This window comes from Brachionichthys hirsutus, chromosome 8 (assembly GCF_040956055.1).
Source record: "Brachionichthys hirsutus isolate HB-005 chromosome 8, CSIRO-AGI_Bhir_v1, whole genome shotgun sequence".
NCBI classification, from domain to species: domain Eukaryota; kingdom Metazoa; phylum Chordata; class Actinopteri; order Lophiiformes; family Brachionichthyidae; genus Brachionichthys; species Brachionichthys hirsutus.
The window spans coordinates 4,372,846-4,395,632 of NC_090904.1; the positions used below are offsets into that span (position 1 = coordinate 4,372,846).

The following is a 22,787-nucleotide window of genomic DNA, read 5'->3' on the forward strand; positions in this document are numbered from 1 at the left end:
TTAGAGACTAGAACATTTCTGTCCAATGACACAAATGACTGCTGTACAAAAGAAATTAATTGTTAACCCATGTGATCTTGTTTCAATGTTGATGGGCCATAGCCTGTATCACGGAAAAGAGTTCCAATATGTCTAAAAGAAAAATTATAATAATAATAATACTAATAAAATAAAAGCTTTTAAAATTGTAAAAAATTTTTTTTTGAAGAGCTCAATAATGAGATGCACACCCTTCGGGCTCCTAGAAAGCATATATATATATATATATATATATATATATATAAAGACTACTGGTAAATACTCTCTGAATGTGAGCATAATGTCAAGACAATCTAGTTAATAAAAAAAAGACAATTTTAGATATGCCTGAAAATGTCAAAATAAGCAAATACATTAAATTCTGCCTAATGATTTTTGAGGAAATGTCGATAGCGATAGTCCATTACAACGCAACAGAGGCGCAGGAGTACCCCCCCATACCCCCTTTGGCTTGGGAATACAAATGTCTGCTTTGAATCTTGAATCTTGAAGTATGACCTAAATGAGCCAGATGATCAGAGTCGATACGAAATGAGCCAATGGTTTTCCAAGTCCTACAAGTTTAAAACATGTCAATATACTATATTATTGTTACATAAGGTACGCAAACACTCAGACTCGAAGGAAGGACTATGTATAAAGTATAGCGCTGGTTACCTCCATACTAAACGTCTTTCATCCTGCAGCAGAATGCATGCACTAGGCTGCTTTCTAATCCATTAAAGTCTGCCTGAGATGTCTTGAGATTTGGCAATGAGACACACCATCAAAAACCACAATGGCCATTTTGTTTATGCCCAGATTTTTCTTTTCTTTTTTAGCTCAGGCCACCATGATTGTTAGCTCCCTGATATTTTTTGCTACTTCAGAATTCCCAGTTTGAACAGTTTTACAACTTACGCTATAAGGTGGGTTCCCACACAAGCGCCGCAAATAAATAAATGGGCAAATTATTGTCCACTATACCATTGCTAAACCTTTGTCTATTAGAATTTAACAAAAGACTTATGTGAATCATCCACACTCATAGTCAGAAGCATATACAAGCCAACATGTTATATGACCAACTTCATATTATCTAGTGCAAATAATCAGCAAAGCATCAACAGGAGCTGAAGACAAGCCGCCCCCTGCAGTCAGTCACCAGAGAGCCCCGTATCACTCATCCTCCACGGAGTCCTTTCGGTCCAGTGTTTAAGGGGAGAACTCATAGTGAGGACTCGTGTTTCTCGCCTCCAACCATCCCCCGCCGCCGTTTAGGACTGAATCCCAGGGCGACGTCGAGTTTATCTCCTAAAGCCTGTGATGTCTGTTCGCTCTGGTGTTCGCTGTGTATTCCAACAGGAAATATTACTGCAACCACTTTGGCACCGGTACCTGCGGGGGGGGAAAGAACAAAAGTAATTATGTGAGACTCCGCCCATGTATAAGCTGATCTCTCCGTGAAGCTTCTTACGTACATTCTTGAGCTGGTTAACGTTGCTTCCCCTGATTGAGGCAAGCAGTTGGTCCCTTGAGTTCTTGCCAGCGCCGGGGCCTTTTCCATTCAGCTTCCTCTGCGACACTGGAGTCAACGAGTTCCTCAGGGAATCGACATCCAGCGGCGGAGGTGGTGGGGGTGGCGGTCCCCCACTAGGAGGCGGTGGCGGTGGTGGTGGAGGAGCGGCGCCTCCAGCACCTCTTTTAGGGGCCAGCTTTGGTGACGCCACCGGCGAAGGCATGGGCGAAGGCTTCGGGGACGCTTTGGGCGAGCCTCTCCAGGACCCTCCGCTGCCTGTCCTGGGGACCTCCAGCGTCTCCTTCTTCTCCCCGTTGGCCTGGGCTTGCTTCTGCTCCTGCAGACGTTTCTGCCTCTGTCTGTCCATATTGCGACTCAGTATATTTGTCATCGTCATTCTGGGTCCCGCCAAGTCAAAGTGGTATCCCAGCTTGAGCAGAGCGGTGTTCTCCTTCAGGATCTTCGTCATCTCCATCTCCGTCTTCCCACCGCAGATGTGACGCTGGTTTTGGAAGCGGAGCTCCGTGAGGGCGCCGTTGTGCAGCAGCGCCTGGATCAGGGACAGGATGCCCTTTCCGGTGAGATGGTTGGAGTCCAGGTTTATGCTGGTGATGGTGCGGTTCTTGCGCAGCGTGCCTGCGATGGCGTAGGCGACGTGGTCGTCTGCACGACAGTTGGCCAAAGCGAAAGTCTTAACGTGGGTGTTGTGGTGCAACGCCGCCGCAAACTCAATGAGCGTCTTTGTCTTGATCACCTCTGAGTTGTTAACGTTGAGCTCGACGAGAGACGGGTCGTCGCTTCGGACCTGCTCCATCAGCTCATCGAACATGCTGGAGTCTTCCTCCTCTTCCTCTTCCTCTTTGGCTTTGCTCTTTGCCGTGGTTTTGGCCACACAGTTGCCAAGTTTTTCTGGTTCCTCTGCTTTGTTCATCTTTCCTTCGCCGTCTTCTGTTTCCTCGCTCTCTTCTTCTCTCTTGCCGCCGCTGGTTGTCCTCTCCTCTTTTGCATGGTCCCTGTGATTGGACGCCACTTCTGTTTTTCCCTCCTTGGCGCGTTTCATTTGCGCCTCGCCTCTCTCTGATGGTTGCCTTTCCAGCTGAGCATCAGTTTTCTCCTCCGCTTTATGCTTCCTCTCCTCCGGTTTTCTCTCCGGAGCCTGGACTTCTTGTGTCTTACTCTGCTTTTCCAACATTTTAGAGACGCGTCCTTGTGTCCTGAAACTCTCCGATTTTCTCTCCTTTTCTTTGCCCATATCCTTTTCACGTTTCTCCTGAAGCTTTGAGATAAGGTCTTTAGTTTTATTGTCATCTTTTTTCCTGCAGTCTTCTTTCCTCTCCTTCTCCCCCCTGTCATTCTTTCTCTCCTGTAACTTGGATATCATATCCTTCGTTTTGCTACCTGTGCTCTCTCTGGCTTCTCTCTTGTCTCTCATCTTACTGTCCTCATGCTTCTCTTTCGTCTCATCTTTCGCATCACTTTCTTCCTGCCTTCTGTATCTGCTTGAAAGACGGCTTCGCTCATCTTTCATACTTTCAGGCCCCCTGCTGTTTCTGTCATCGTTCTTATCTCTTTCACTACCTTGTCCTCGTAACCCTGCTTTTGCATCATCGTTCCCCTCCTGGCTGAGACCCATTTTCCTCAAATATTCCTGTTTTCGGCCCTCCTTCTTTGGCTCACCCTGCAGGAGGACAAATATGAGGAATATGATTTTGAAAATGATATATGTTTTATTATAATAAAAAGTAAGTCAGCTGAACATATAGCACAGCCTAACTAGTTATAATCTTCTTTCCATCTGGAGGACCCTGAACTCCAGTAAATCACAGCAGATGCAAACAGAGGCTCTCATTCTGCAGAATCTTTAAAGTGTCATTATTGAAGCAATTGATCGCCTTTAACGTGAGGACCTATAGTATATAATGCATGCCATTATGCAGTACCTGTCTGTACAAATACCTACGCAAATATTGTATTCCTTACTGTCAAAAAAAAACCTCTGCATCCATCTGCTCACTGTAAACACACACACACACACCCCTTGACATAACACGGCGTGTGTGTTTACAGGGAAACATTAGCAGCGAGCGAGCAAACTGTTTGATTTGTGAGTCTCCCATCTGTTTTGCTGTGTGAGGCTGTGGCCCTGGCAGATGCATCCTTAAAAGGCAGTGAGTGAGGAGCAATCAACCAAGGAATTCCATCAGGCCGGGATTAAGGAGCTCCACAGGGCCGCCACGCCATCGCCTGAAGTGCCTCTCCTCGAGACACACAAACTGCGAGAAATTGGGCTCCCTGAATCTCAACTAGGGAGGGCTCAAGATGCTTTGTTACAGCATTTGCACGACAATCAAGAAATGGTTTGTTGCGCCTCTCAGGCGGGGTTTTTATTTTTTTTCATCTGTGAGAAGAAGACTAAGAATGTGAAATGGATTTAAACAAGCCTCGGAGGGGGGAAACAATCTTTTTCCTGGCACAGAGGCCAGCTCTACTATTTATGAGCTGATGGACTCAGGGTGCATGCGGTCCAGTTGGCGGTTTGCTTTAAGCATATGAAAGCTATCATTAGAATACCTCTGGGACAGTGGATGTTACATAATGCCACAATTTACTGGCCAAGCCCAAGCATGCTTCTCTGAAACCCCTCATCTGTAGGTGAAAACCTTTCCAACAGCTTGGAGAGTAACGGCTTTAATAAAATCATGCCAATCATACGTAAAGCCTCAGTCCTTTGAAGTCACATTCAAAACAGGCTCGACGATGGAATCAATTCAAGAATTGACAAACCTCGAACGACTGTTCCCTCTGACCGAGCCTTCCTTTAGCCTCGTCCCCTCGTCTGCTGTCCAGTTTAGCATGCCCAATGTTGTTGCTCGGAGGTGGCTGCGTTGCTCGACTCTCCCCTCGGACAACGACCTCTGGGTTTAGGTCCGGCTCTTTCATCATGTCCTGCTGCAGCTCCTCCATCTCCTCGGGGGAGAGGGTAGACAGCAGGTTGTCCAGGTCCGGGTCCTCGCTGACCTGGCGTCCCATTCGGGTCAGGCCTCTCACCTTCCTCCTGGACATGGCTGCTTGACAATTCTGGGATCAGTGCTACGCCCTTGGGGGGAATAACGGAGAAATGAGCTTTCTTTGGAAGTGCTGGTGGTGCTATAGTTCAGCAAACCCCTTTATCAAAAATCTGTAAATTATGTGATTTCGCTCCTATGGTGAGCCGTTGAGCACGTCCATAGGCAGAAGCCGGTTGTCCTGCTGTCCTGTTCTGTCTTGCTCACCAAAAAGCCAGCGGAGGCATCGATCCTGGTGCAAAGAGGGTGGACTCACAGCCTTGCCATGAGGCGTACCAGTGATGAACTGGAAGAGCCTCGCATCATCAAAGTGGACTATGAGGCCGAGGCATTCTTCACAATCCTGTGAAAGTGCATGTCCATATTTAGTTCAGGGTATACACTCCTTTAAAGGCAATGGGAAGGGCTGAAGTTTACAGAGATGTCAGAGCAGACTTACACAGACTTCCTATTACACAATGCATGTTTATATAGAGAACAGTTCCAGGACTTTTCTTCTGTAATGACTCTAATTTTAGTACATAAGAATTTCTCATTACATGTCTTCTTTGTTTTTTTGCCACAGATTTTAGCAGCTGTAGAAACTCGGTATTTAGGGAAACAGTGCAAATCCATTTGTTCTCAGAGGAAGTAACTGAAGTGAAACAAAAATGTTTTTGTACTTGATCTACTCTACAGTACTTAAACCGAATACATGATATTACAACTTCATTCACAAATGTCTCAAATTCTGGTTTGATAAAATAAACAATATATTCATTGTAATATTATTTTTAAAGATGCTAAATTAAATATGGTTGACTACCTGGAGGGTTTGATTTATGGCACTGAGAGGCTTTTCTGTTGCTCTTATTTAATGTATTTAGAATGTGTGAGTTCATACTTCTGAATAATCTGCACTGACGACTGCTTCCTTGAATTTATCTATAGAGCACCATGAAATTGCAATGTTTGACCATTTTGACCAAAAAATAGATTTGTGTTTTTTTTTTAGTTAAACCACCAAAGTGTGATGCAAGATGAGTCGTTCTTCAGAAAAGAAAGATGCTTGTCTCTGGTCTCCATCAGACCAGAATCTGTCACTCTGTCGCCACATAATGTCTGATCCACGTGGACTATGAGCGCCAGCCCTGCTTAAGTTAATATATTTCGTTAGATTTTTTAAATTTAAAACTAAATAGATTCTGAAAATATCCACAGTTGTTTGTTTTTTTAAAAAGTTCTCTAATTTGTACATTGTAAAATAAATACATGGAATAGGGGATGGGCACAGAAGAGAACTAGAAGAAAAAGGATTAAGAAGAATGTGTAATGTCAACATTGGAACAAATCTAACTAGAAAAGCAAAAGTTGTCAGCGTTAAAATGTAGTATTTTTTTCTTAACTTCATTCGGAATCCGATCCGGATGAAATTCGGTGGTGAGATAGAGGCCCCCACCCTGCATGACTGTGTCAAATTCCATCAACATTGCTCAACAGTTTAGAGAGTAATCCGACATCTAGCGGTCAAAACGGTGAATACTCACTCCTGACATGGAAAAAAACACAATGGAGACGGTTATATTTTACATTCCAAAGGTACATTTTATTTGAATGGAAAGAGCTTCCCGCTCACCTTAAATTAAAAAGTGAAACCATGCAAGATAAAAGACACAGACAAACTCCAACAAGTGGTTTCGTCGACTGACGTCAGTTTCACAAACACACCCATGGAGTTGGTTTAGAAGCACAAATAAACATCACAGAGCAAATATTATGTTTAACAACTAACTAAAGCATCTTACAAATAAAAGTTCAGAGTTCTCTTTGTGCTTTACGAAGGCCCGGTAAATCTGTACATGTGGATTAATGACTCGTGCGTGAACCAGTGACAGATCGCTGATGCATGCTTGGTTTCGCACTGAGACAAGATACAGCATTGAGATCTGATCAAAATGGGAATCATGTTTTACTATGTGTCTTATCTGACTTCTGTGAAGTCCTGAATAGGATCCAGGTTCCACCTGTTAGAAGTGAGACAGGTAAGTGCACAACAAGTCATTAATCTGGTCCTGACCTCACTGGAACCTGAATCTGTCTACATTTATAGGAATATACAAATATAGAAAATAGACCTAACATAGGTGATGCTTTATTTGTTGTGGATTTAGCATGATTTAGTAAATTCATATCCTTTAAATGTTTTTGTTTGACAAAAAAATAAACATACTTCCATACATGTTGGTTGGTAAATAAAGTTGTTTTCCAATAGAAGGTAAGCTTTTTAATAATTTAATGGAACGATAGCAAAGTGCTAAAACATCATATCTTATGTTACAATAACAATGTGGTTGTTTAAAACCATCCATTGAAATATCACAACTTATTCAGCTGAAGAATGGATTTACAAATGTGCATTTAAATAGTTCATCTCTTAATTATTGTACATTTTATTTTAATCATGACCAGCCTCTGACCTGATGTTAGACTAAAAATAAACATGAATTACACTGTAAAACATCCTAGCTGGTATTATCAAAAGACTCGTATCTAACTAATGTAAAAATGAAGACAGGTAGCATGCTGATGTTGAGGTACTACGTAGCAATGGCTACAGTCAATAAATTAGTGGAGTCAGACACAAGAAAAAACTTCTTATAGGAAAATGCTTTCGACCACCTGAGCAAATCTGAGACTGCATTGCCTTAAGCTGGCCCGGAGCCCCCCAGTCATCGGGTCGCAGAGCACATCGAAACTCACATAAGAACTCCAGGGAAGTACCGGCAGGACAATGCAGCAAACAAGACAAATAAGCACCCTTAAAGGTCCACCTGCTCTTTAGGTGGTCAGGTCGCTGTGCTGATTTGAGTCATTTCTCTCAGCCGCTGTCGTTTCCCACTGTGCGTGTGTGCGTGTGTGCGTGCGTGTGCGTGTGTGTGTGTGTGTGTGTGTGTGTGTGTGTGTGTGTGTAGGAGCTCATTAATGGACAGGATACTGAGGTGGAGAATAAGGTGGAGGAGCTGAAAAACAAGAAAATACGAAGTCACATCTTCATGTTAAAACTCATTAAAAGTTCTTTGCATAAAATGAACCCCTCAGATCGTTCCGTATAAGAGAAGACATCCAACTAACATGACCTGCAGCACGACCTCTCTAACTAACGACCTGCAGCACGACCTCTCTAACTAGTGATCTGCAGCACAACCTCTCTAACTAGTGATCTGCAACACGACCTTTCTAACTAGTGATCTGCAGCACGACCTTTCTAACTAGTGATCTGCAGCACGACCTTTCTAACTAGTGACCTGCAGCACGACCTCTCTAACTAGTGACCTGCAGCACGACCTCTCTAACTAGTGACCTGCAGCACGACCTCTCTAACTAGTGACCTGCAGCACAACCTCTCTAACTAGTGACCTGCAGCACGACCTCTCTAACTAGTGATCTGCAGCACAACCTCTCTAACTAGTGATCTGCAGCACAACCTCTCTAACTAGTGATCTGCAACACGACCTTTCTAACTAGTGATCTGCAGCACGACCTTTCTAACTAGTGACCTGCAGCACGACCTCTCTAACTAGTGACCTGCAGCACGACCTCTCTAACTAGTGACCTGCAGCACGACCTCTCTAACTAGTGACCTGCAGCACGACCTCTCTAACTAGTGACCTGCAGCACGACCTTTCTAACTAGTGATCTGCAACATGACCTCTCTAACTAGTGACCTGCAGCATGACCTCTCTAACTAGTGATCTGCAACATGACCTCTCTAACTAGTGACCTGCAGCATGACCTCTCTAACTAGTGACCTGCAGCATGACCTTTCTAACTAGTGATCTGCAACATGACCTCTCTAACTAGTGACCTGCAGCACGACCTTTCTAACTAGTGATCTGCAGCACGACCTCTCTAACTAGTGACCTGCAGCACGACCTCTCTAACTAGTGATCTGCAGCACGACCTCTCTAACTAGTGATCTGCAGCACAACCTCTCTAACTAGTGATCTGCAACATGACCTCTCTAACTAGTGATCTGCAGCATGACCTTTCTAACTAGTGATCTGCAGCACGACCTTTCTAACTAGTGACCTGCAGCACGACCTTTCTAACTAGTGATCTGCAGCACGACCTTTCTAACTAGTGATCTGCAACACGACCTCTCTAACTAGTGATCTGCAGCATGACCTTTCTAACTAGTGATCTGCAGCACGACCTCTCTAACTAGTGACCTGCAGCACGACCTTTCTAACTAGTGATCTGCAGCACGACCTTTCTAACTAGTGATCTGCAACATGACCTCTCTAACTAGTGATCTGCAGCACGAGCTCTCTAACTAGTGACCTGCAGCATGACCTTTCTAACTAGTGACCTGCAGCATGACCTTTCTAACTAGTGACCTGCAGCACGACCTATCTAACTAGTGACCTGCAGCATGACCTTTCTAACTAGTAACCTGCAGCACGACCTTTCTAACTAGTGCAGACTCGGGACATTTCACAGACTGACTATAAATTTCTAAAAACAAAATGATTGTCAAGATGTTGGCCTGCAGGAGAGAAAGCAGGATCGACAGACACGCCATCGACACCCCCGGCGACTCTTACCCTGGTTATACGCAGGATCCATTATGTGTGACGGGTAAGGCCCGTGCTGCATCACTGGGTACTGCGGGGGCATTCCAGGGTACTGTGCTGCCATTGGATACCCCGCGTGCGGATACCCTGCGTGCCCCAGCGGCTTCCCATACGCGTCATACATGGTCTCCACCGGGTAGCTGGCCATGGGGATATGCTGGGCTGTGGGTCAGAAACCGGAGTGCTGCGGAGTTCAACAAGTTCACAAGCGCGGTCCACAAGAGACGGCCTCACCATCGTACGGCGTCCGGCCCCTCTGCTGCCGCCTCTGGTAGAGGTAACAGCAGGAGCACATGAAGCAGCAGACCATGGTCGCGACGATGGCCACAAACAGGAAGATGGAGGAGGCGATGCCAGCTAAGGTGGTGGGGCTGGAGGAGAGGAAGGTAAGGATCAGGCGTTCACTTTGATCCTCGGGCCCGGCGTTGTCCCTCCCAAACAGCGTAGCCCCCCCCCCCCCCCCCCCCCCGAGATCACATCTTAGTCGATGCTCTCCACCCGCTGCATTTCTGTCTCTCCTATTCTCAGTGAACCAAGACTCTGCCCCCCCCCGCTGATCCGGACCCCCGCTGGGCCTAATAAGCTGCAGGTCGCCTGCTCACTGTTGGATACAGCCGGATGGTTCCCGGGGACGTGGAGGAAAAAGACACGCGTACTTAGTTCAGCCTTATCATAAGGGACTCGTTAAACCCAACAGACCGTACGGACCGCTGACGTGATAGATCGAGGGACTAATGAGAACACGTTACACGGTGCGGACCAAAACAGAGCCATTAGGCCGTGTAGCCAGTGAGATGGAGAAACGGGTTCCTTTAAGGCTCTGGAGTTTGCGTGTGCGACGGAGGAAAATTACAGATAGAAATATTCTATTCAATTTCTTTGCACTTAAATCCAAACACATAATCCAAAGCCTATTAGATAATGTGAACGTTTCATATGAAAACATGTCACCAAACCCATCCACTTTCGCTATTGCATATTTATTTTTAATCTGACCAGTTTCCTGTTTCTGGATTTGTGAGGACGCATCTTGCAGGGAGATCAATTGAAACCACGGCGACACAAATGTCCTCAGCCAGCATGTTTGTTTGAAGGGACCGGAGGATGTGATCCAGCACTGATACCACCGCCTGACTCACGGTGTCGTGTGCAGATGAACGAATTAGCCGATAAACGAACGCACTAATGCTGCCACCTGAACTGGAAGAGCATGCAGCGCTTCTGCTCCCGCTCTGTGATCATCTTGAAGGCGTCCAAGCAGCAGTAGCGCCGGTGGCAGTTCCCACAGCAGAACGTGATGAGAGGGCAGTCGAAGCCGTTGCGCCAGGTGCCGTTCTTATCCACGTACCACAGGCAGTCCTCGTTCCCGTTCACTGCAGGGCAAAGAAGAGAAAAGGTGGATTATAGGGGAGAGAAAAGAAGGGTAAAGGTGGATTATACAACAGAGGAGAGAAAAGAGTAAAGGTGGATTAGAGGGGAGAGAAAAGAAGAGTAAAGGTGGATTATACAATCGGGGATACAATAGTTGTGATGTAGCGCCCCCCCCCCAGAATATTCAGAATATTAAGCAATAATTTACCTACATTTGACGTTTGTATATTTTTCTCTATGTGGTGTTTAATATATATATATATGTTGCATTTTAATTGTATATTTATTTCCAATAATTTCACTGTCCTAATACTGTCATCTTGTAACGCTGGCTCATGTTAATCAATATGCAAATTAAGATATCGTTGGCTTCTCATTTAACTAGACTGCTGCTAATAGCTACAGCGCGTCACTGTGCGCTTTACAGAGGCTAACAAATGCTAACAACATTAGCTATTTATTTTGCGGAGTAAAAAAGAGCGGAACTAATGATCGAAACAAACACAAACACAAACACCTGCCAGGTGTCCGGGCAGGTAGCCGGACGCAGCGCCCCGCTCCGCCGCTGCGAGTGAACCGGCTGGACTTCAGCTAACGGGCTCACGATACACCGTTCTCCGGTGTCGCGGCCTGGATGGAGAACCAGAATCTTACCCTGAGACGCGCCGAAGAAGAGTCCGGCGAGCAGCGCCAGAGTCAGCGCGGCGAGAGACATGGTGCCCGCTGGAAACGTCAAATCCCTCCGCGTGAACTACGAACAGCGGGACTACCGGCGGCTCTCCGACATCACGGAGGCGCAGCAGCGGGAGACGGGACGGGCTTCGTGTTCGGGATCACCGATCCGACTCAATGACGCCGCTCTGCCGGGATGTTGCCTTTACGCTCCGCTTGAAATGCCGTAAAAATCGGTATCCAGTTACGTCACCGTGATAAATTAAAAAAAAACGTTTAAACGTAATAAAGATGAACAAAATTCAATCATCAATAAGAAATTCTGACAGTTTGCACATTTAACCTGGGCAACAGAGATGCAAGCCATATATTATTATTTCAGAATAATTGTTCTACATTTGAGAAATGTTTGTTTAGGTGCTGTTTTCCATTGAATGCTATTGATTTGACAAAATTCACAAATCTGCCAGTTATTTTTTGAGAATATAAAATGCCAGGGAACAGGGCTAGAGGTCGACCCAGGAGGAGATACGCGGACGTCGTGAGGGAGGACGATGCAAAGGACAGGGTGAGGTGGAGAACGTTGCTTTGCCCTGACGGGTCAAGCCCAAAGTTCAGTAGTAGCTGCTTCTCATGCCACTCGCTTCATTTCTAGGTCATGCAGACAATAGAGGAATGTGGAAATGGTGTCCCTTTTTGGACTTTTATTTAGAAAGTTTTCCAACCTTTAATGGGTACAAGGAAATAACCATCACCATGGCAACAGCGTAAATCCCTCCAACACCCACCATGCCCGAGACACGACGGCTGGCTGAAGGGCTTTTCATTTCCTGCCTGGAACGGTCCCACATGTTCTCTAACACAAGCCCCGCCCGCCGAGGGGTCCTCTCAAACGCCCATCTCCTCGCCGTTCCCTTCGGCGTCTCTGGGAAGCGCTTTCCCGGTATGCATTTTTACGGTTTACACAGAAACACATAAAAACAACAGGCTGAATTACAAATAGGACATGGCTAAACAGTCTGTTCGCGCTCCACCCTGACTTCTTCACGACAGAGTCTCGCTCCTCGTCTTCCTCCTCAGTTTATCTGCGGCCCGTCTTCCCACCACAAATAAACAGAAATAGGCGTGTTATGAGGAAGCGCATGTCTGTTGGTTTTAAACCATGTTCCTTTTCCTCTGCCGAGTCCTTCCGTTTGTTCTTTTTTTTTTTGATCTTGAGCGTCGCGCCGGGACCGTAGAGGGCCAGCCAGGGCGGTGTGAACTGGATCAGCAGCTAGCCGGCTAGGCTAGAGGCCGATAGACTGAAGAGTCTGTCTCTCGGTGTTGTTGAGGTGGCCCGAGAACATGCTGTAGCAAGGCTGCTGGGCAAACTGTGTCAAAAAGTCCGTCAGATACGCCTGGAAAGAAACAGACGGTACGGAACAGGCCGGAAAATTAACGAGCAGAACCTGGATGAATGAGAATCTACAGCGAAATATGTTTACGTTTCTCACAGGTGACTTTCTGTTTAAACATTCTCTGACCCCAGCTTAAAGTCATCACTGTGGCGAGGAGAGTTTAGTATGTACCTGCAGGTCAATCAGATATATGGGATCTTTCAAAGCATCCGGATCATCTTCCTCATCATCCTCATAATACTCATCATCTAAAAAAAACAAAAAAAACAGAAAAGATACATCAGGATGAAATTAAAACGGAGGCAAAGTGTGGCTGTAACACTGGAATTAAGAATGACTCTAGTACCGTATTTGTTGGATGCGATGAGATCAGACAGTAGCTGCCCTGCAAGGCCTTCATCCTCCTCGTCATCATCATCTTCCACCTCCTCCACCTCATTGTCCTCCCACATTCCGGTGGAATCTGAGAAAACAGCAGCTTTTAGCTCGCAGGTTCAACAAAAGAAGTCGTCCGTGGATGAAAAACTGAACTCTTGCTTCCGACCATTAATCTTCCAGAGACACGGAGACCCACCCCACCCCCACCCCCACCCCCAAATAAAGCGAGCAGTAGCGTCAGCTATTCACCTTGGCTCCAGTCTCCTGCGTTTGCCCTGCTGGTGTTTACCTCCACCACCGTCGACAACTCATTGATGATCAGTTTAAAGATCTTCACTAACAAAGGAATGTTGGTCCACCTCTCCGGGTCTGGGGGGGGGGGGGGGGGGGGGAGAGAGAGAGAGCTAACCATTGTGCAAAGGTTGCTAAAACTCCAGCTGTGGGAAACACCTTTACGCCACGGCCATACTCTTAATGATCGATTCTATCTCTAGATGTTTTGCAGTCCTACTCTTGGCGGACTTGGAGCGTGTGCGGATGCCGTCTTCAGGGCCGTACAGCTCCTCCCCCTTCACCATGATGTCCTGGAGGCGTTTGTCGTCCGTGTTGAGGCCGTGCTGCAGCAGCTTGCAGAGAGCCACCGTGCTGCAGAAGAGAAAAACAGAGACGGAGCAAACGTGAGCTCTGTGGCGAGGAGAGAGGAGAGAAAGAGCTCGTTTAGAATGTGGAAGCAGAGATTCTATGCGCCACGTTCACTCAAACCTTCAACGACTACACAAATGTACCGGAAGCAGAAACTACGCGCTACGGTGCAATACTAAAATCGATGAGATAAATAACATCTGACTGGATCTTTTCTTGGTTTTAAAAGACAAGGCGTCGTAATGAGGGGACTGCTTTCAGGTGCGACGACATAGTGGGGGAGAGGCGGCGCTGCCTGGGCGGCGTTCCGCGCTCTCCGAGCGCTTTATAGTTATTTCACGCGTTCACAAGCGTGAAGTGATGACTTGAAGACATAGGATGATTCACCCAGGTGTTATCTGACCTGACTTTACCCTCGTACTGTCCGTAGAACAGGTGCTGCCTGCTCATCCACTCCGTCATGACAAACTCCAGGGCAGGCTTCCCCGTTGGGCCCGGCAGACTGCACAAGAACTCCAAGAGAGGCTCCAGCTGGGAGTGGACCAGGTGGGCAAACACCATGATCAGCGACTACAGGAGGAGGAGGAGGAGGAGGAGAAGCACGGGCAAAGGAGGTGTAAGCAGCCGCAGCATCAGGCTATGAAATGCAGGCCAACACTTTCCTCCTACCTGCATGACGCTCAGCGTCTCCGCCTGCTGCATTTTGCTCAGAATCGCTCGGAGGATCTGGTCCAGCTGTTCCCCGAGCTCAGTTCCTGCCCGAGAGATCAGGGTGGACACCAGCCGGCCCACGAAGGCGGCCGTGAACTCGGAGGTCCTGGGGTCCAGCAGCTGGTTGACCACCTGCATGACGTACCAGAGGCCGCTGTTGCCCTGCTCGTCCCTCCACCGAGCGATCTGCTCGAGCGTCACGGAGACGTACGCCCGCAGACACTCCCCGCCGTTCTGGAGAGAGGCGGGAAGCAAAGAAAACAGAGACCGGAGCAGCGTTACAGACCGGACGTATCCAGGGCGAAGCGTCCGGCGCCGCCGCTTACCTGCATTATGGTGTTGTCATCGGTGCGGATGGTGCACTGCGCCGCCACAGGAAACGCCTGGCACACCAGCATCTCCGACAGCGGCGGTTTGGTGTTTCTGACGACCGTGGTCAGGATGTCGATGGACGTCTGGTTAAAGAACAGAAGGAAGCTCGTACCAGCTCGTACCAACGCGTACAAGCTCGTATCAGCGCGTACCAACGCGTACCAGCTCGTACCAGCTCGTACCAGCTCGTATCAACGCGTACCAGCTCGTACCAGCTAGCACCAACTCGTACCAGCTCGTACCAACGCGTACCAGCTCGTACCAGCGCGTACCAGCTCGTACCAGCGCGTACCAGCATGTACCAACGCGTACAAGCTCGTATCAGCGCGTACCAACGCGTACCAGCTCGTACCAACGCGTACCAGCTCGTACCAACGCGTACCAGCTCGTACCAGCGCGTACCAACGCGTACCAGCTCGTACCAACGCGTACCAGCTAGTACCAACGCGTACCAGCGCGTACCAGCTCGTACCAATGCGTACCAGCTCGTACCAACGCGTACCAACTCGTACCAGCTCGTACCAGCGTGTACCAGCTCGTACCAACGCGTACCAGCTCATACCAATGCGTACCAGCTCGTACCAACGCGTATCAACTCATACCAGCTCGTACCAACGCGCACCAGCTCGTACCAGCTCGTACCGGATTACTGATTTAAATCAGTAATCCAGTTTGATATCTTTCAAGGCCATACGTTTGTGTATCTCTCGTCTCCTTACAGCACAGAGTCCAGAGGGAATTTTGTCAGGGGGGGCCTGCATGATGCTGACCAACGTGGGGATGAGACGCATCTGCATGGGGCCTTGGCAGCCCTCGATCTGGGCCAGTTCCTTAAAGATGTCCTGAGCGAGGGACGCCACAACGGGGTCTGTGAGAGAGACACAAGTCAATCCATCGTCTCTGGAACAACTAAGACAAACACAAACGTGTTTATGTCCTCACTGATTACAGCTTATTCACGCAAATACAAATACAAACAAGCCGGCAGCGTGAAATCTCGTCAAAGCGTCCTCAAGAAAAACTAAAATGGCTGACGCTGTCGTTAGCGGAGCTGCAGCGGTACCGTTGTTGTATTTAAGGAAAATGGCGATGGTGAGGGGGCAGATCTTGTTCTCAGCGCTGGTGGTGAAGGCCGGGTCCACGGTGCAGACGATGCACAGGGTCTCCATGACGAGGGTGAGCACCTCCGAGCTGAACTGCGCCGCCAGCTGGACCAGTCCCTCGAGGACACTGGGAAGGAACGGCTGAAGGACGTGGGTGCTCTCCGAAAGCTTCAGCTGATCACAGTACCTGGAGAACAGTTAGCGTAGCGCGTTAGCATAACCCAACAGGTTTATTGCCCGAGTTTAACAAGGATTAAATACTCACTAATACCAACTTGTCAGATCTTCACGTGAAACGTGCCGTTTTTGGCTCCCTCTTTGTGCTAAAATGAAGCTAACTTATTGTAGCTTCTCACTTCCACTTGTCTAACGTTTTAAAATGTGCGTCTTTTCAGATCATTTAACATTTATACAGGGCAATTATATAAAAGCATCATGAACATCCTGTCTAACTCATCCAGCTAAACGCCGTTTCCCCAGACAACAGCTTCTGGATTCAAGGCCTCAGCGCTCCTCGTGAGGTCAGACGCGACACGGGGGCCGTATTTGGCGGCGCCGCGCTCACCCCCAGATGGCCCTGACGGCGGAGATGCGGACAGAGGGCGGCTGGCTGTCGTGCAGGCCGCTGACGGTGGCCTGGAGGAACTGCTGGATGAGCTCCGGGGACATGGCCGCCGTGAAGCGGCTAGCCGCCCACAGAGCTCTGCCGAGGAGGAACGGAGACGCCGCTGGTTAACGAAAACAAAAGAGGAGGCGGCGGTGAGTAACGAGGAGACAATCTGCACCTCCTTTCTGTACATCCACGTTAACGTGCTCCTCCTGGGGGGGGGGGGGGGGCTAAGGCTGTCATATAATCAACATCACGTTTAGCAGTCACCTGACAAGTTGAGATCGGCGAGGATGACGCCGACCAGGAAGCCGTGCATGTCGAACTGGATGCGACCGCTTTTCACGTTCTCCGTGACGATGGTTTTCACAGAGCCGAGGGCCAACATGCAGGCCTCGTGGACCTTCCACCTGGGGGGGGGGGGGGGGAAACAACGAAAGGTTACTGCAGAATAGCAGGCGGTGTCCTTCCTCCTCCTCCTCCTCACCAGTGTTCGCTGCCGCCGTTTTTGGCCTGCTCCGCCTCCTGGAGGTGTCTGGTTGCCGCCGCCGCCAGCGCTGCCGCACTCTCATTCTGGAACTCTGCCGCAACAGCCTGCAAGCAGAGGTCAAAGGTTACCGTCGAGGCTCGCCGGAGGCCAACTTTCACACGCTGGACACTCTGCGCATCGTCGCCATTCAACAAGCCGAGCGAAGGTTTTCACGGGCCCACAGCGGAATCTCACCAGCAGCAGGTCCTGAGCAGAGATCCTGACCGAGTAGGAGAAGGTGTCGTCGTCCTCGTCCTCCACAAACTGCTGAGGGTTGGCCGTCCACGCCTTGACCTGAAGCATCGATCGCCACAGAGGTTCTTACACACGTCCCACGTAATAAAGGGCGCTTTGAAGGTCGCGCCTCCTTCACCTGGTCCTCCGTGATCTGCATGTACAGGATGACGTAGTAGACGAGCTCCGGAAGCGCCTTCTTCACCGTGCTCTTAAACTTGTTGTTCTCCAGCAGCGTGTGGACAAACTCGAAGATGCTGAACACCAGATTCTCAAAGCCCAAAACCTCACCTGCAAAAAAAACAAAAAAACAACAACCCTAAACAAGTCGTAATGTTCAGAGCCATGTTACGCGCGCGCGCACGCACACACACACACACACACACACGCACACACACACACACACACTCTGCTGACCGTCGGAGTCGACAGGGTCGTCCACCTCTTCCGTGTAGTTGACTTCTGTTCTCACGTAAGTGAACATTGCAGTTAAGGAACGACAGATAAAAGTAGAATCCCTGTACTGAGACAGAGAACACGAGGTACTTGTACACATCTGGAACATCTGGGATATAAAGCTGCACTCTCGGTCAGCGTGTTCCAGACGATGGGTAGAATCTGCTGCATGGAGGACACCATGGGTTTGGGGAAGTTCTTCACCAACGCCGTCACTCCCTGATGAAGAACGGAACAGATCGGACGTTACCGTCAAAATAATTCAGCCTCGCCGCTCGTTCCTTTGGGGGAATAATTACGGCGAGCTCGAAAACATTTAAACTACGTGATATTGCAAATACTTTCGCTAGTTGCCTCCGCCGAGGCGAGGCTATGTCATCGCCAGCGTCCGTCCGTCCGTCCGTTTGTTTGCAAGATAACTCAAAAGGTTCCGGACGGATCCGGATGAAATTTACAGGACATGTTGGGAATGTTACCAAGAACAGGCGACTACATTTTGGTGATGTTCCAGAAGAGATCCTGGATTCTGGATCAGTTTGAAATTTTTGTTAACATTGCAGTCAATGGAGCTTCAAAATGTGTTCCTCAATATCTCGGTTAATTATTGACGTATGTTTTTGGAATTTGACGCAGTCATGTGGGGGGGGGGGCTCTACCTCACCACCGGATTTAATCTGGATCAGATCCAGAATGGAGTCAGTAAAAAAGATTTAATTTTAACATTGAAAACTCCATTTATGGATTCAAAAGTCGGTTACAAACACACATCAACTCCGATTCACTTTTACTTTTCATGGTTGATGTATAAACATACTAGAACCTAGAACCTTTTGGTGATGATCCAGATCACCATGTGGACGGTGTAAATCCAGTTAGGAGGGGAGTGAGCTGCTCGGTGGAGGTCTGCGCTCTCAGAGCGCTTTTCTAGTTGGTTACGCTCTCACCTTGAGGACCTCCATCTTGAGGCCGCTGTCAGACGAGGGTCCGTCGGGCATCTGCAGGGCCTGAACGAAGGCCTCCGTGAACTGCTGCACCACGGGGAAGATCAAGGCTTTGGCTGCCCCCTGCAGACAGAGACGAACGCTCAAGATGAATGTGATGCTGGAGGAAGCAGCACCACAACGGATTTCATTAGGCAGGAGAATGTGGTAATAATCGTGTTATAATCAGCATATAAACATGCAACTCTCACCTTCTCGAGCTCTTCAATAGCACAGATGAGGTTGGCACAGGTGGTGAATATCTCCACGGCTCTGGATCGGGTGCGAATGCTATAAATCTACAACAGATGGGGTGGGGGACAGTCGGTACTGAATAAATGTTCACTTCCTGTTCAGGTCGGGAACAGAGTGGCTTCGGTACCTCGGCCATGGTGAAGATCTTGTACATTTCGGGTAAAATGACAGGAGCCACCAGCGGCATCTGGGTGTCCGTCACCTCTCGGGTGAACTCTGGACACACAGACAAGGCATGTGAGAAACAAATGTGCTGAGGCATGCAAAAAAACAGGGCTCATTTCCAAAGTTCCTGTATTACACACAAAATACTCGACAGATTTGAAAGAGACTCGCTAGAATCCAGCAAATCCGATCCCAGCGATACTAATACCTTAATAATCCTTAATATTTTAAGGATTTAAACACGTCTGAACTTTAAAAGTCGAACGCTTCTAAAAGCTGAAGTCATTTCCGTGACATGGCGTCGCGTTTTGGATCCCGTACGTGTACACGTTTGCGTCCTCTGGACTGCGTACCTGTGAGTACTCTCATGGCCCCGTGCACAGCGTTGACGTTTCCACTGACCAGCATCTCCATCAGCAAGGTGAAGAGCTGCGGCCAGGCCTCGGGCCAGTCCCAGTGGGCGATGGCGGACACGGCGTACGCCACGCTGGAGCGCACCTTGCTGATGGCCTCCCGCAGCCCGCTGGGCAGCAGCGCCCGGATGGCGGCTTTAGCCTGGAGGGAGAAGAACGACAACCAGCTCCAAACGAGACTAAAGCCAGCGTTACGGGAGGAGAAGACCTGAAGATCACCTGATCCGAAGTCTCCGGGGGCCGGAACTTCTCCGACTGGGAACACCAGTGAGTCTCCACATGCTGCTTCAGGATGACCGACGCCAACTGCAAACAGGCAGCGAGAGATCAATCGGGATTGAGGTTTGTCCGGTCACTGAGACGATCAGACCGAGAGAGACGATGCTTTCGATGCACCTCCGACCCCCCCCCCGCCCCCCGCCCCCCTCCCCCCTCCCTTGGTTTTTACGCTCACCTGACGAATTGCAAGCGCTCCCTGAGGATCAACCGTGAGTTCTGCCAGGTGAACGCCAAACTCTGCGCCACGAACACGAAAGAGAAGAGGAGGAGAAGAAGAAGAGCTTGGATGAAATGAGTCAGAAGGAACGGCAGCGATGGCGGCCGTCTAAAGCTGCAACCCCACCCTGACACGCAGCGAGCGCTAAGCTAACGGAGCACGCCGGGAGATTAGCGGGTCCGCTCCAGGATCAGCGCCGGCGCCGGACCCGCCAGAAGACAATGTTAGTGCTGACAGTCCGACATAGCGGACGAGCCTCGGGGAGGGGCCGGCAGGAAGCGTGCACACGGATCACCACGGGCACGAGGCAACGTGCAAGCGCTGATTAGACCGGTAGAAATCACTCAACCCGAGAGCGCCACGCCCCAAAAAACCAGCCGTCACCATTGGTTACAAAAGTAGATTAACTTCGTCGTCAAACAGAAAACTTGAGACGGTTACACAGTCATAAACCTGAAAACACGACGCGTCCATCACCTCACAGCCGATCAGTTATCAATCCGGAAAACGGGATGTTCATCAATACAACCCGATCGGGAGGAGCGATACGGTGTGGGATATTTACTGGAGCCAATAGGTGATTAGTTCAGACAATCAATCGTTACGCTTCTCTGTGCATATCCATGGGAACCGATGAAGAGGAGGGAGTCTGATCCATGGGAACCGATGAAGAGGAGGGAGTCTGATCCATGGGAACCGATGAAGAGGAGGGAGTCTGATCCATGGGAACCGATGAAGAGGAGGGGGTCTGATCCATGGGACCCGATGAAGAGGAGGGGGTCTGATCCATGGGACCCGATGAAGAGGAGGGGGTCTGATCCATGGGACCCGATGAAGAGGAGGGGGTCTGATCCATGGGACCCTATGAAGAGGAGGGGGTCTGATCCATGGGACCCGATGAAGAGGAGGGAGTCTGATCCATGGGACCCGATGAAGAGGAGGGGGTCTGATCCATGGGACCCGATGAAGAGGAGGGGGTCTGATCCATGGGACCCGATGAAGAGGAGGGGGTCTGATCCATGGGACCCGATGAAGAGGAGGGGGTCTGATCCATGGGAACCGATGAAGAGGAGGGAGTCTGATCCATGGTGATATTAACACCACGTAAGGGATCTCTGGGGGGGGGGGGGCTTGCATTTTACATGAAATATTTTCCTGTGACGATTTCTAAATAATATTTATTTTAGGCAGCCAAACAGTAACTGAAGCACGATCAGAGAGTCTCTGCTGGACAGCCAAGCATCGACCCGGGTCACACCGGGTCACACCGGGTCACACCGGGTCACACCGCCCCCCCCCCCCCCCCCCCAACGGGCTCCAGGAAGTCTCCATGTGCGCTACAAACACGGCTAATGAGAACTCTTCACCGGGTCGCTACTTAATGCTACTGCTAATTGTTAGCTTTGAAGTCAGGGGAATTATTAAAAAAAGAAAAGGCGTTTTAAGGAGCCATCATTAGCGCCTGAAAGATGGCCTCGGGTTAGCTGGGGGGGGGGGGGTACTGTTTAGTGTTAGCTTCTCTTTAGCCTAGCAAACACGAAGCTGCTACCGGTGTCCGGAGCGGCCGGGCGTGAGCCCCGCAGTAAGTTAGCGGTGACGTCATCCACTCACCCTCTGTCACTTCCAGCACTTTGATCTGCTCCTCCGCGGCGGCGCGCGCCTCTTGGGCCGGAGACAGGATGGCCGTCAGCGTCTCGATCAGCGCCTCCTTCAAGCCCTGCTGGACCGGGCCGGCCGCCGGGCCGGGCCGGACGCCGCTCATGCCTGGTTTGTGTTCAGCTGCAGCCCGCTAGAGCACCGCGTAGCGCCCGGGAGGGGGGGGGGGGGAGAAGAGCCACAGCCGCGCGGAAGAAGCGCGCCAATGATGCACGGAACGACGGAGGCGGGGCCTAACAACCGGAAGCGCGTTAGAGCATCCGGTACGGCTCACGTGTTTTTAATATGGTCTGGGTTTTTTTTGTTGTTGTTACAGCTATGGCTCCCTCTTGTGGGAGAAATTGACTGCCGGAAATTTGAGAGCAAACAAATCCATGTACGTTCCAAGTGTGTAGTATCAGTACTACACACTGTATAGTATCAGTACTGCACACTGTGTAGTTTCAGTACTACACTGTATAGTATCAGTACTGCACACTGTGTAGTATCAGTGTGTAGTATAGTATAGTATCAGTACTGCACATTGTGTAGTATCAGTACTACACACTGTGTAGTATCAGTGTGTAGTATAGTATAGTATCAGTACTGCACATTGTGTAGTATCAGTACTACACACTGTGTAGTATAGTATAGTATCAGTACTGCTACTGCACACTGTGTAGTATCAGTGTGTAGTATAGTATAGTATCAGTACTGCACACTGTGTAGTATCAGTGTGTAGTATAGTATAGTACCAGTACTGCACATTGTGTAGTATCAGTACTACACACTGTGTAGTATCAGTGTGTAGTATAGTATAGTATTAGTACTGCACACTGTGTAGTATCAGTACTACACACTGTGTAGTATCAGTGTGTAGTATAGTATAGTATCAGTACTACACATGTATGACCAGGCACCGACTCACCTAATAACAGTCACACTGTTGTCATCGTTTGCTCTTTTATCTACTAAACTTGCTCACAATAAAATACCATGATGGAGCGTAATGCTGTATTTTGACCCAGGCAGTGACTAGAAGAACGCAATAATCTGCAGGAAGGGCGACTGTTTTAAGCATGAGTAAACGGGTTGCAAAAATATCATCGGCTCATTGTGTGGAATACGCTTTGAATAAAAATAGAGCACATAATTC

General features: G+C 48.9%; 3 protein-coding genes across 3 annotated transcripts; all 3 read right to left on the bottom strand.

Annotated features, from left to right (window-relative positions):
* Positions 1-1,227: 1,227 nt before the first annotated feature.
* On the bottom strand, positions 1,228-4,643 carry lmod1b (leiomodin 1b (smooth muscle)). The gene is made up of 3 exons (XM_068742803.1): positions 4,322-4,643; positions 1,500-3,215; positions 1,228-1,416 (listed from the first exon to the last, which is right to left on the bottom strand). The coding sequence occupies exons 1-3, from the start codon at positions 4,598-4,600 to the stop codon at positions 1,390-1,392; spliced, it is 2,022 nt and encodes a 673-aa protein (XP_068598904.1). The 5' UTR covers positions 4,601-4,643; the 3' UTR covers positions 1,228-1,389.
* Positions 4,644-6,173: 1,530 nt separating this feature from the next.
* On the bottom strand, positions 6,174-11,458 carry shisa4 (shisa family member 4). Its single transcript, XM_068742679.1, has 5 exons — positions 11,241-11,458; positions 10,411-10,588; positions 9,450-9,586; positions 9,186-9,377; positions 6,174-7,601 (listed from the first exon to the last, which is right to left on the bottom strand). The coding sequence occupies exons 1-5, from the start codon at positions 11,299-11,301 to the stop codon at positions 7,561-7,563; spliced, it is 609 nt and encodes a 202-aa protein (XP_068598780.1). The 5' UTR covers positions 11,302-11,458; the 3' UTR covers positions 6,174-7,560.
* Positions 11,459-11,940: 482 nt separating this feature from the next.
* ipo9 (importin 9) lies at positions 11,941-21,758 on the bottom strand. Its single transcript, XM_068742043.1, has 24 exons — positions 21,608-21,758; positions 19,955-20,016; positions 19,720-19,806; positions 19,441-19,642; positions 19,050-19,138; positions 18,880-18,966; positions 18,632-18,751; positions 17,806-17,906; positions 17,649-17,707; positions 17,371-17,522; positions 17,193-17,291; positions 16,956-17,062; positions 16,739-16,878; positions 16,427-16,589; positions 15,822-16,048; positions 15,478-15,626; positions 14,713-14,841; positions 14,345-14,620; positions 14,079-14,245; positions 13,545-13,678; positions 13,283-13,402; positions 13,002-13,118; positions 12,827-12,903; positions 11,941-12,655 (listed from the first exon to the last, which is right to left on the bottom strand). Exons 1-24 carry the CDS (start codon positions 21,756-21,758, stop codon positions 12,545-12,547), a joined length of 3,126 nt encoding a protein of 1,041 aa, XP_068598144.1. The 3' UTR covers positions 11,941-12,544.
* Positions 21,759-22,787: the final 1,029 nt, after the last annotated feature.

What these genes read in the sequence shown, in the direction of transcription:
- lmod1b (XM_068742803.1), bottom strand. Translation starts at nt 4,600, where the DNA reads ATGTCCAGGAGGAAGGTGAGAGGCCTGACCCGAATGGGACGCCAGGTC. An exon ending in AGAGGGAACAGTCGTTCGAG is followed by an intron (nt 3,216 to 4,321) that starts GTTTGTCAATTC and finishes GTCCTCCTGCAG; the next exon opens with GGTGAGCCAAAGAAGGAGGG. An exon ending in ACGTTAACCAGCTCAAGAAT is followed by an intron (nt 1,417 to 1,499) that starts GTACGTAAGAAG and finishes CCCCCCCCGCAG; the next exon opens with GTACCGGTGCCAAAGTGGTT.
- shisa4 (XM_068742679.1), bottom strand. Translation starts at nt 11,301, where the DNA reads ATGTCTCTCGCCGCGCTGACTCTGGCGCTGCTCGCCGGACTCTTCTTC. An exon ending in TGCATGCTCTTCCAGTTCAG is followed by an intron (nt 9,587 to 10,410) that starts GTGGCAGCATTA and finishes CCTCTCCTCCAG; the next exon opens with CCCCACCACCTTAGCTGGCA. An exon ending in GGATCCTGCGTATAACCAGG is followed by an intron (nt 7,602 to 9,185) that starts GTAAGAGTCGCC and finishes CTTGTTTTTCAG; the next exon opens with CTCCTCCACCTTATTCTCCA.
- ipo9 (XM_068742043.1), bottom strand. Translation starts at nt 21,758, where the DNA reads ATGAGCGGCGTCCGGCCCGGCCCGGCGGCCGGCCCGGTCCAGCAGGGC. An exon ending in AGTGCTGGAAGTGACAGAGG is followed by an intron (nt 20,017 to 21,607) that starts GTGAGTGGATGA and finishes TTCGTGGCGCAG; the next exon opens with AGTTTGGCGTTCACCTGGCA. An exon ending in TATATCTGATTGACCTGCAG is followed by an intron (nt 12,656 to 12,826) that starts GTACATACTAAA and finishes GTTTCTTTCCAG; the next exon opens with GCGTATCTGACGGACTTTTT.